The 13,360-nt window shown below is 34.0% G+C and overlaps 1 protein-coding gene across 9 annotated transcripts in view; it reads right to left on the bottom strand.

The window, feature by feature from the left end:
* Positions 1-13,360, bottom strand: part of LOC138707923 (regulator of nonsense transcripts 2-like) — a 199,197-nt gene that overhangs the window by 86,758 nt on the left and 99,079 nt on the right. For all 9 annotated transcript variants that reach the window (XM_069837983.1, XM_069837982.1, XM_069837978.1 and 6 more), the window contains 2 exons: positions 12,965-13,137; positions 3,819-3,921 (listed from right to left, as the gene is read on the bottom strand). In XM_069837983.1, the coding sequence (XP_069694084.1) occupies positions 3,819-3,921; positions 12,965-13,137 (276 nt within the window). The remainder of the gene's footprint in view (positions 1-3,818; positions 3,922-12,964; positions 13,138-13,360) is intronic.

Below are 13,360 nucleotides of genomic sequence, written 5' to 3'. Positions count from 1 at the left end.
TTGCTTTATGTGCTAGTGTAACAAATTTGTGTAAATAAGTGAAGTGCGTGTACCATAAAAATGGTATGTGTTAGAAAATTTTGGTTTTCAGAAATTAACTCAGCACCTCTCATTTAGTTAAAATTACAGAAACAAAGTTTAAATTTGTTGTCCAGTGTTATCAATCCATTGCTATGTCACATGGTGTCCCTCAAGGTTCAATTCTTGATCCAATTTTATTTCTTCTACACATAAATGAGCTTCCGTTAAATGTAACTAAAGGAAAAACTATTTTGGTTTTCAGAAATTAACTCAGCACCTCTCATTTAGTTAAAATTACAGAAACAAAGTTTAAATTTGTTGTCCAGTGTTATCAATCCATTGCTATGTCACATGGTGTCCCTCAAGGTTCAATTCTTGATCCAATTTTATTTCTTCTACACATAAATGAGCTTCCGTTAAATGTAACTAAAGGAAAAACTGTCTTATTTGCAGCTAACACAAACATAATACTGAACGACAGTATGGAAGAAAACTTACAAATAAAAATTAATGGAACATAACAAAACTAGAACAGTGGCTAGCAAATACTGGTAATAAGCTTAAATTAAATATAAATAAAATTGTCTGAGAGTATATGTCATTTAATCAATATTCATCTGAACAGATTCAAATAGTACTTAATAATGCTAAAATTAAGGAAGTAGAATGTACAAAATTTCTGGTGTATGGTTAGATTCCAATCTGACATGGAAAAAGCATGTACAACATCTGAGGAGTTTATGTTATGCTTTTCGAGTCCATGGAAAAATATCACCCATGGCACTTTCAAAATCAGTATACTTTGGCTATATTCATTCACTATCATATGGCTTTATTACTTTGGGATCTTTACCAAAATTGACACAAGTACTCAAATTGCAGAAAAGAATACTTAAAATTATTAAGCAAGTTCCTATTCAGACTGAACATTAAACATTTTCAGAGAACTAAAATTCTTAACTGTACCCTGCATATATATTTTAGACATAGTGTGCTTTATTCATCAAAACACAGATTCCTTTAAAACAAATTCAACCTATCATGAGTATAGCACCAGAACATCCCAAAATATTTCAATTACCACAAGCTTACTAGAAGTCTTAACAGCATATCACATAGATCATTTATACAATAAACTTCCACAAAATATCAGAGAACTTTATATGGGAAAATTAAAAATTAAAAAAAAAGTAAAGAACATTTTATTAACACGTCATTTTGCACAAATGAATATCAGAATTTAAAGTTTCAGTAATTAACATTTACTCTCCTTGCAAATCAAATCTTTCAGGTAAGGCTCCCTGTAAAGCAGATTTCAATAATTTCAAGGGAAAAATTATTCATTTACTCTCCTTGATACTGCGCTTGATGACTTTATGTTTCAGGGAAGCCAGAGTGAAGTAAAGAATGGGAAGATGAAACAGAGAGATTGAATGGGACAGTGCCACACATGCCTGAAGACTGGTAGGATTACGTGTTATCATGACCTGCATCCAGAAGGGGTTATCGGGTGTTTGGGAGATCGAGCTTGTACAATTAAGGATGATATTTGCATGCTACTTATGAGTAGTATTAAGTTTTTATTGTAATATATTATATTACTTTGTGTTAACCATAGGCCTACTGTTTTTCTCTTTCAATGTACAATTAAATAAATTGTAGTTTTGTATGCTTAGTTTACTTAGAATTAAGTTATATTGCATAATATTGTACGTTATGTCATTTTTCTTGTGTAATGACAATTCCATGAATGCTTGTAATTCTACCGGTTAATAAAGATCTGGTCTGATTTAATCTAATCCTCTCAGATATTCAAAAGTCTGCTCAAAATGGGTTCCACAAAGTCTCACCATAGACCACAACCTGCAGAGGAAAGTCACTTCTTCTGAATTGTTAGAGCATTTTGAAGCCAAAGGGGAGGACTTTTTGTTCTGTATCTTTACAGGTAACGAAACTTTGGTGCATCATTTTGAGTCGGAGATGAAAAGGCAGTCAATGAAATGGCATCAACCTCAATCGATCAACCATTAATTCAGAGGCATACATCAACACTCTGAACAATATCAAGAAACTTTTCTGGCGGGTTAAGTCTGGCAACAATCCAGCAGAAACGTTGCTCCAGCATGACAATGCACGCGAACCTGGAAACACATCACCAAAATTGGTTGGACCTTGCTGCCGCATCCACCCTACAGCCCAGATATGTCACAGACTAACTTCCACCTCTTTTTGTCTCTTAATTATGCTTTGCGTGAAACTCATTTTTAAAGTGACAACAGCATAATTGATGCACTGAGGAAGTGGCTACGCACGCAGGACAAGAGCTGATACCAGCAAGGGATACATGCACTTTTTCCATGCTGGCATAAGGCAGTACCATATGATGGAGACTTTGTAGAAAAATAGTATGTGAAGAAGAAACAGTCATTGATATTGTCACAAAACTGCAACAGTTTTCATAACTGCAGTGCCTGGGAAAAGTGACATAAGTCAATTTCCACAAACCTTTTTTGATAATTAATTGACAACTTACGGAACATCTGTTTGCTTGGAAAAAGAGACATAAGTATTTCTCCCATTACAATAATTCATACAGAAAAAAATCAAATCGACATAAACCAGTGTAAGTTGTCAATAAATTATCAAAAAAGGTTTGTGGAACCTGACTTATGTCACTTTTCCCAGGCACTGCAGATATATTCGGAAAAAAATAATGTAGGACATTACTTTTTGAACGACCCTCGTACTTTCTTTCTTGCGCGCACAATATTTACAACCAGGGTTCAATAATTTTAATCTGTGTCATTTGATAGAGCTAAAATTCTGAAGCTGACTGTACAAGAACAGAACAAGTATGTCACCTCGTTCCCATGCTCAAGACTAAACAGATATGTTATCCAATTAAGTTAAAAAACTTCTCACTCCTCTTCTACTGTACACATTGTGTTTAATAAAGAGTATTACAGAGTGATTCAAAAGTTCCGATCCACTTTCCTGAAACTAAAGTGTAACATTTTTCTTTTACAGGTAATATAAACCATGCTGACTAAAGAGAGAATAGCCATAGTTTGTGGACAGATGAACAGGTTAACATATGCTGAGGTCCAGGCAATGTTTGTGCGAAATCGAACTGCTGTGGACACCATTACAGAACAACTTCTGCAACGAGTGTTCCGATCAACTGTGGAGCGGTGGAATTTGTGCCGAGACAATGGAGGACATCATGTTGAACACTACTAATTTCACAACCTAGAAAGGTGTTGGACTGGTGTGTGTTGGTGTCCGGACAATAACTATGATTTTTTTTTTTTAATGGATCGGGACTTTTGAATCACCCTGTATTTAAAGTGATTTCTATACTTCATCTAACAGAATATTTTCTTAAAATCATAATCATACTGTTAAATAAAAGAAAGTCAAATACGAAACACGGACAGTTTTTTAAAGTTAAATTTGAAGCAGAAATTCACACCACTTCACCATCATGTTAGATATTATTCCCAGAAAAAAATATTTTAGAAGATTGAGAGGAAGCCATTAAATATGGGAATGGTAGGTTCAATGATTTCCAATATGCTATCATCAACTGCTAATTCAGAAATTCACACGAGACATCTTAAACTCATTACGTTTAACACATGCAATATAATCATTGAATATTTGTTTTTTTTTTTAACATACTTTTAGCAACATAAAGAAATGCTGTAAAAAGGGTGACAGAAACTAATTTATTTAGCCTGACTCATGGCAGAAAAAAAAGAGAGGTAGTGGACAACTGATGTAAGCTGAAGGATTACCATCAGGTTCTGGAGGACTAGGTTCCTCCTCGTCATCCTTGCCCTCAGCAACAGATTCTTCATCAAGTTCTTCTGCTTCTTCATCCAACACTTCTTCTGAAATCTAGAAATGATTAATAGCTCGCTGTAAATAGCAGAAACCTTTTACTACATGTTTATATAGTAACTATTTAAAAAATATCTCACAATAAGCTATATGAAAATTTGCACAGGAAAATCTCTCTTCCATGCTGGTATGTGAGGAGTGTAAAATGTAGCCCACTAAAGAAAAAGCCAAAGGGAATCAATATTTATACCGCGTTTGATTAATAATTTATGAAGAAAGGAAACTCTTTTACAATGTTTCATTTCCATACATTTGTGGCACAGAGTGAGGGGGGTCGGGAAGGAGAAAGAGGAGAATATTTCGCAACATTTTCGTCAAAAATAATGGTTACAAAGGGGCATAAATTTTAGGTTTGCTTGGAATCAATTTCAATATAAATTCATAAAATGGTAAATCAGACTCATAAAATATGTTCTCTGGAGTTACTGTGCCTTAAAAGAATACAATTCAGACATTAATCAAATAATTACAACAAATGGGGAGTTTTTGACAACACAATCCGAAAAAAGTGTGTATTACTTAAGAATGGCTTGATGATACTGGTGTCAGTTTAATCCTAAAAGAACTGTCAGATTAATATATTATTGCGGAACATAAATTAAGGGAAAAAGCTTATGTCAGAGATATACTTAGGCAATTGTAATGGACTAACAGATGAAGAAAAATGTTGTAACTATTTTAACAGGTCAACATAGTTGCATACAATGCCAGTAACTACATGCATGTACACAGTGTCCCAAAAGTCCGGTAACACTTTTCTCAATTTATTACTCAAAAACTACAAATGATACAGCTTTCATATATATATATCATATTAAAGAGGAAGTCGGATGGTTTTATTTGGATTTTAGTTCACCCATTCCCCGCATCTGGCATTCTTTGTAAAGATGGCGAATTCTGATGCAGAGAAGCTTTCTGTGTGCTGGAATTCGACAAAAATAAGAATGCTACAGATGTGCAAAGGAAATTCAGGACTAAGTACAGCAAAGAAGCTCCAAGCAGGAAGGCAATTTATGCCTGTCACAAGAAATTTGTGGATACTGGTTGCTTATGTCCTGAAAAAGTAGATGAATTCTCCTGTAAATTTTGCTTTGTATAACTCTGTTCAATCTTTCTCTGTACCCTACATATGTAAAAGACTGTGTGTATGTGCCACCCATACCACAAAATTTAGAAGAAACATGAATCACGTAAGTGAAGTGGGTAGGTATTAGATATACACACAATTAAGCATTGGATTAGAGAAGCTGCCGCCATAGTAACACAGGATATATCATGAAGGGTAGCAGTAGCAGTAGCAGTAGCAGTAGCAGTAGCAGTAGCAGTAGCAGTAGCAGTAGTAGTAGTAGTAGTAGTACTAGTACTAGTACTAGTAGTAGTAGCAGCAGTAGCAGCAGGAGCAGCAGTAGCAGCAGTAGCAGCAGCAGCAGCAGCAGCAGCAGGAGTAGTAGTAGTAGTAGTAATTTATTTAAACTGGTAGAGATAAGGCCGTCAGGCCTTCTCTGCCCCTCTACCAGGAGATTCCAACTATAATATGAAGAATAAAGATGATTACCGTGTTAACATAGGCCAAGTTACACGTGGTTCTCATATCAAATTATTGTTAAATCCAAACACTGACAACAAACCACTTGACTTCCTTTTTAATATGACATTCATATTATGGCTGTATCTTTTGTAGTTTATGCATAATAAATTAAGAAAAGTGTTACCAGAATTCTGGGACACGGTGTATTAAAATCTATATGCCTTGATAAGTTAACCTGTAATTTGTGACCATCAATATTCTCCTGATCTTAAATCATGCCATTGTACTTGTAGAGAAATGTTAAAAGAAAATATCTACGAAACAAACCCTGTCACATGTAGGAAGTGGGAAATAATGCCTTACACATTGGGATCAATTACATATGAGTTGCAGTGTGTGTTTTCAATATACTGTATGTGTGGCATACCTTGAACAAAGTGGCAGACATTTCCAGTACTAAAGGTGTCCCAATAAGAACGCCGGATTTAATAATATGAATAAATGCAACAAAAACAGGTAACAGAATAGATCAAATCACCACCAAACCAACAACAAGACAATGGCGCAATGTCCCAACAATGCCTTGTTATTGTTGCGTTGGTGGCACAGATATCTGCTCTGTTATCTACATTTATTGTCTTTATTCACATTATTAAATCCAGCATTCTTTTTGGGACACCCTATATTTGTAATGGTAAGTGTAGATTTTAATTAAATTCAAAAAGGAGCTCATCCCTTGTTTGCTAATCACAACATGACCAAATGTCAACAGGTAACATAAGTTACTTACAGTTTCTACCATCAGGATCTTATCATTCAAGACCTATAAATCATTTGGAGTTTAGAAAATACCATTTTGTATATAGGTGTCTTCTTAGCAGACACCCTCCCTCTTTGTAATATACGGTAGCTTAAATAAGTTATTTACATTATTGCATATATAAAATAACAGAATTGAATCTATTCCATTTACTCTGTTACTGGAAATACAAACAAACTAATACATGTCTATTTCTAAGCAATATAAAGTGTTTATATTTGAAGCAACATTTAATTAGTTACAGTATTTAGATTTACTTCTGTTAGTTTATACAGTAAAACCTCCCTAAAACGAAACGTGATCTTCCAGATTTTTTTTCTCGTTTTCACAGGTTTTTTTTTTTACAAAGGGTTGAGTTTTGGCAAAACTAAAAATAGACTACTGCAATATGCTCACTGTAGGAAGAAAATAATGAAGACATAATTTGAAATAAAAGTTACTACAGTACATGCAAAGTGAATTTTATTTTCATAATTATTAACTTACGTAATTGCAGCCTCTCTCTCTCTCTCTCCCTCTCTCTGCGCCCTATTTTTTTTGCCCCCACATTCTTTTAAAGTGGATTGCCGCGACTTTTTTTTTTTAAGGTAACATTGTAGGATTTCCTTCGCGTCTTGCATCAATTCAGAGTGTAAATTGCGCCCTGATCCATCGGTTGTGTAACTGAAGTTGTATTTGATGGAAAATACTAGATTAACTTCACGTTAGACAAATCAATCCTTGGATGGCAGGTAGCATTGTCTAAAAACAGTATGACCTTACGACCTTGAAGTTTCATTGCTCCATTAAAATTATGAAGCCACTCTTCCATGATGGAACTGGTCATAGAGGCTTTTTTATTAAATCGCACGGTGTTACTTTATTCTCATTGTTATTTAACACTTTATTGGCATATTAACACAAAACTCAGAATAAATAAACGGAAATGTGAAACTAAATTGACACTACACTACAATTATTCACAGTTTTATTCTACTCACACTGTCCTTTATCACTGTATTGGCTTGCTAGCACAAAACTGAGAATAAATGAAGGAAAATGCGAGAGGGTTTGAAGAAGTAAAGGTACAGGAGATCAGTAACCTGCCAGGGTCCTTAACAATAAGCACAGAATAGTGACAGGGTTAGAGAAGCTTAACCCCCAACGCCTGACAAAGAATAGCGAAAGTCTTCCAGATCATTGCATGTACAGTGACACAAAAAAATTATGCCATGTTTTGTACAGTATTATCGCAAAATTAAAAATGGTTTGAAAGAATTTAGCAACAGTTACGCTTAAAACTATCCGTTTTAGTCAGGTTTTTTTTACCTAAATGGTGCTCAAAAATGATTCCGTTTTCGTGTTAGGCAGTTTTCCGTTTTAAAGTATTATTTTAGATAGGAAATCATTCCCAAAATTTTGTTTGTTTGTGCAGGTTTCCTTTTTATAGAGGGTAGGTTTTAGCAAGGTTTTACTGTATTATGTTAAATATCTTATTTTAGTCATATTGCAATGAGGGAGAATGCCTGCTAAGAAGATGCCTATGTTACCCAATGGTATTTTCTAAACTCTGAATGCTCAATAGAAGAGATGTCAAGCTGTTTGATTAAGCTGTATGGACCAATAAGCATAACTGACTCTCAATAGAGTAGGCAACTCTCTAAATCTTTAATTACATGACTCTGATGATGGAACTTGTATTTTTGTAGCATTAGATATATTACATTTCAATAATTGTGTACAATTGAAATACCCATATCATCCTCCATAATACGAGGCTTGATCAAAAACTAAGGTTCCCTCTGTAATACTTTGTTGCATGCTATGAGTTATTTAGTCACACACTGCTTATGACTCAACAGTAAGACCAAAGTCATCGATGTGATCAGTTTCTTCTTTACAACACAATGTAATGGTGACACAACTTGAGACATGATCCTGCATGGAAATTCTATCTACTGTTTAGTTTTATGGGTTGATTTTGTCTCCTACCAAAATTCACAAGTAACTGATAGAAGTTTATAGAGTACAAACAGTAAGTGTGCAACATGTGACAAAAAGATGCAGAAAATTCTCCAAAGGAAGAACAGATGTTATCAGATTAGCACTGTGGAGCAGATCAGTCACTGCCAAACATGTCATCAGCACTCATACAGCAAAGATTGAAGAACTGTTTCAGGCTGACAGGCAACGAACAATAAGAGGAATTACTATGGAAATAGACATTTCATTTAGAGTTACTCATTACAGTACATCATTTCCAACGAGTGCCATTACAGTAAAATGTGTGCATAGCAGTTGTCAAAGTGTTTAACACATTATTCTCGTCACAAAAACCTTCGTTTTTCCACTTATTTAACACATTATCAGCACTTATTTAACACATGATCAGTGAGTTAATGAAGAAGGAAACGAATTTTTGGAAACCATTGTAACCAGTGATGGAACATGGGAGCACCATCAGAGGCATGAAATCAAATGCTCTTCAATAGATTGAAACAACCGACATCATTCTTAATAAAGAAGTTCCAAGCAGCTCCCTCATCCAGCAAAGTCATGGCCCCCTGTTTTGGAATACACAAGGCATTATTCTTCTCCAGTTTATGAAACAATCACAGTTGTTAATGACAACATTACAACTAAAGACCTAACATTCTAAATGTGCTAAGTGCCAATTTTCCAAATTTCATTTTATTCAATCTAAGAGAGGAACATCCATATGAGAATATCACACTAAATTGTCTTTGTCGTAGTTCAACTGTAAGTGACTCATTCGTGCGTCAAAAGATGAGAGATATTGATGAAAAACACACTGCAAAATCTTTACATACATTTTGCAGTGTGTTTTTCATCAATATCTCAGAGAGTTGTTTTAGGAACTTAGGACATTTAGAATGTTAGGGCCTCAATTAATAAAGGAGCAATTTCAAGGAGTCAGCCTGGTGTTCTTTTCTAAGATGTGAATTTTCTTCATGATAATGCCAGACCTCATTCCGCACATCAAACACAGAAACTTATTCAATCATTTCACTGGAACATTTTGGAGTAGCCTATCCATTGTATAGCCCAGATTTGTTCCCACCAAATTTTAATTTGTTTGGATTACAGAAGCAACATCTTGAAGAAAGGAGATTTCCAAATGATGTAACTGTACAGTAATCTACCAGAGAAAGGTTTGAATATCAAAAGCCAGATTGCACGAATTTCCGTTTTATGATAATGCCATATCTCACTCAGCACACTGAACATAGGAACTTGTACAAATACTTCATTAACATTTTGGAGCATTATTCATATATTCCGGATTCGACTCCATCCAATTTTCATTTGTTTGTGCCACTGAACATCATCTTGCAGGAAGAAGATTTCTGGATAATGCGGCTATAGACTATGCTACCCGAGAATGGCTTGAACATCAAGAGCCAGATGCACATGTTCATGTGTTGATGTGCAGAGTGAATTTGTCATTATCATCACAAAGGAAATTATGCAATCTGGTTCTTGATGTTCAAACCCTTCTCGAACAGCAGACTGTACAGCTGCACCATCCATAAATCATCATTATCATCATCCTAAACATGTATTAGACCAGGTGGTCTGTAATGGTCTCACATCAGTCCTTCTCTTAGCCGGACAACCAATGGATCTTCTTCCAAAGGGAGCACACTGCAGTATTTGTTTTGGGATGCATGTTCTATCCATCCCTCTGACATGATTTTCCCAGTTTTTCCTTTGATTGTTTACATACTGTAATATAGGTTCGGTTTTGAGTTCTTTCAGGATATCATTTCTTTTGTGGTCCCATTTTGTGATTCCTGCAGTGCATCTCATGAACTTCATCTCAGCAGCAGTTATTCTTTAGAAGTCAGGTGTTCTTATGATCCAAGCCTCACATCCGTAAGATAAAACAGGTCGGGTAAGAGTTTTATAAATATTGATTCGTGTATGTCTCTGGACTAACGATGGCTTCAAGACTGAATTTATTATACATAATGTGTTTTTATAAATTTGATCATTTTATTTTGTATGGCAAAGTCATGTGTAAATGGTAACGAATATCCCAGGTAGTTAAAGTTGTTCACTCTTCCTAATAATTTGTTACTGAGACATATTTTGCTGAGTGTAAGATCTTTTCTTTTAAATGCAAACACTTCGGTTTTTTCATATGAAATTTCCATATCATAAGTTTTGGTTATTTTCTCTAAATTATGTACCGATATTTGGAAGCCATCTTCAGAGTTAGCAAATAACATTTAATTGTCTGCATACAACATAGTGTCTAAACTGAGTCTGATTGTAATTGATATATTGCTGTGAGGTAGTTGTCTCCATTCTTCATTATGGTATTCATGTAAATTATGAATAACAAAGGGTAGCCCTGCATATCTGAGGAATTCCAGATTTAAATTATTTTCTCCTAGTGCTTTTTTTATCTTAATTTTTTTTTCAATAAAGCTTAAAATTCTCCTAATGCGATATCATCTAAGGTGGTATCAGCTCATTTACAAGCATACAGTATTTGAATCAGTTGGGGATGTCCACAGATCTACAAAATACTACAAAAAGTTGACAATTTCAAAGCATTACAGATGAATGAAGCAGTCAGCTGTCAGTGTACCGCAGACAATACCATCACTACACAACAAGCAGCTTCCAAACACATTAAAGAAAATGATAACCTTCAGTTATGAAGGAAAAAATGACATTTCACATGAATTACATCACTGATATGAAAGCCTCCCAACCTCACCTCATGCCAGAGATACAACAGTAGAGCAAGTATGTGATGATTCTGATGAAGAAATTTAAATTACAAGTCATATAAATCGCTTAAAAGTATTATCCTGAAATGTTTTGTTACAGGTGAAATAAACGTATTCCAAGAAGACAGGAGACAGCAACTAAATCCATGCCATTTTTTCATAAAACAATTAATACCAACAGAATAATAAGATACAATACCTCTTTTTACTAGGTGAATCAATTCAGAACACGTAAATAAACATTCAAAAGAATTTCAGATTTCTATCTTGACTCTAACGAAAGATATTGAGTGACTAAAGACAAAATCTTTTAGTTCAATTATCTCAAAACTATGATTCTGGACTTATTGAGTTTCGCTTGTATGCCAACGATATGAAGAATCATTATGAGCAAGGCTAAGATTTATAGGCACTAAAATGGCTAAATATTTATGTATGGACTGAACATTATCAAAATATGGACTAAGAATTTTATAAAAATGACCCAAATAATGCAAATGAAGTCTGCATTTTAACAGTTTATAATAAACGATTTTCATGCTATCAAATTATACAAAAAAAAGGTTTACTGCGTAAATATGACAAGCCATAAAATATACATTTAAAATAAAAAGTTCGACATTAAAATTGTTTGGATATTTTTTGTGTAGCAATTATACATTTCAGAATTCACTTTTACATTTTATTTGCATGTGCACAAGAAAATTGAAGTATAAAGGCCACATTTTTAATGTACAAAAATAATGTGAACAGTGTACAGGCCAAACTCTTATGGACGAAAATAATGTGCATGTCTTGTACAGGTACTGTATTTGATCAAATAGAAAATAACCTCGAATTTAAGACGACCTCTAGTTTCCCAATAAATTCTGCAGGATTTAATATTTTTTAAGTATTTTGTTGATGAATTCACAGATAATTAGTCCATTATGAACTATGGTTCTAGAACACACAAAATTTCAAGTTTACTTACTTCTGCAGAATAGACAAATCCTCTTGGTGAAATGAAATTTATATCCCTGTAGGGCCTAACAGTTTAAATATTCTATTTACAAAAGACTATCCTCTTGATGGAATGAAATTTGTGTCTCTGTAGGGCCTAACAGTCTAAATATTATATTAAATAAAACTATGTACACGAACTAACTGCTAGGGATTGGGGTTGAGCTGAAGTACGGTAAACATTTGGAAGGCTATTTTTTTTATCATATACTAAACAATCCGATACCATTATGAACAAGTGGACTGTGGAGAGACGACTACACTTATCCCATTATCTAGTGTACTGTAAAACAACAAAAATTGACCGAACTTTTCTGTTTTCTTTAATACGTGAATTTAATACGACAACCCCCATTTTTCAAACAAAAAAATTGGAAAAAACCTAGCCTTATATTCAATTACACAGCATCAAAGTTAAGGGAAATAAATTACAAACGAGAATATCACTAGTAATGTGATAAAGTAAGGAATTGTTGCAAAACACAGACGTATAATGAGAAATGTGTGTTATTTTCATGACAATGATTTTTAATTACATTCACATTTCACATGCCAAGTTTCTTCTGTACATTTTGTTACATTTCAAACCCTTATATTTGATATAGAAACCAAAGTTTCTATAATGATTCGTTTATCTCACAGAATTGTATTCAAAGCACAGTATATATAGCTGACCTTCTCAGTTTTATATTCGAATTTATTTCATATCCTTCCTCAAAATAAGATCTTGAGAAATGTATCCTATGGCTACGTCATTTGATTCTATCATATTAAGAGCTGAACTCCATTTTTAATATTCCTGTACATTCTTGCCAAATATTCTAAATCTGTGCAACTATCAATTTGGTCATGAGTATATTATAACAAACATACATATCAAGTAAAAATCCATTTTGAATGTAAGAAATCACACATGGTGAATTACAATATCAGGAAGGTTCAGATTACCTCAGAAACAGGTTCAGGTGGTCGTACGGTAATGCTTGGTAGGAACTCCTTCATATCTGTCAAATACTCATAGAATCTCTGTTCTTCTTCATCTTCCCAGATAGTTGAAGTGAAACCTGAGTCTTCTCCATCACTGGTTCCAATCATCCTTAAGTCCTCGTCCTTCAGGTATTCTGAGAATTAAAATAATTATTTTTCAAATATTATTAATATCACACAACTTATGCAACACAATTCAGTATATTATGGGGTAGTACAAGAATCTCACAGTCAATTGTGCTACTAATATGGGTCTATTATGCTATCTCCAAAATTTTGACATCTATGAGAAATATTCTGCAAATTTTCCTGGAAAACTGTGTAAATGTACGACACAGAATACTTTTCATCTAAGGA

The sequence above is a fragment of the Periplaneta americana genome, chromosome 10, assembly GCF_040183065.1.
Source record: "Periplaneta americana isolate PAMFEO1 chromosome 10, P.americana_PAMFEO1_priV1, whole genome shotgun sequence".
Lineage (NCBI taxonomy): Eukaryota > Metazoa > Arthropoda > Insecta > Blattodea > Blattidae > Periplaneta > Periplaneta americana.
Note: the sequence above shows the minus strand (reverse complement) of the source record. Positions and strands in the feature narration are given on the sequence as shown.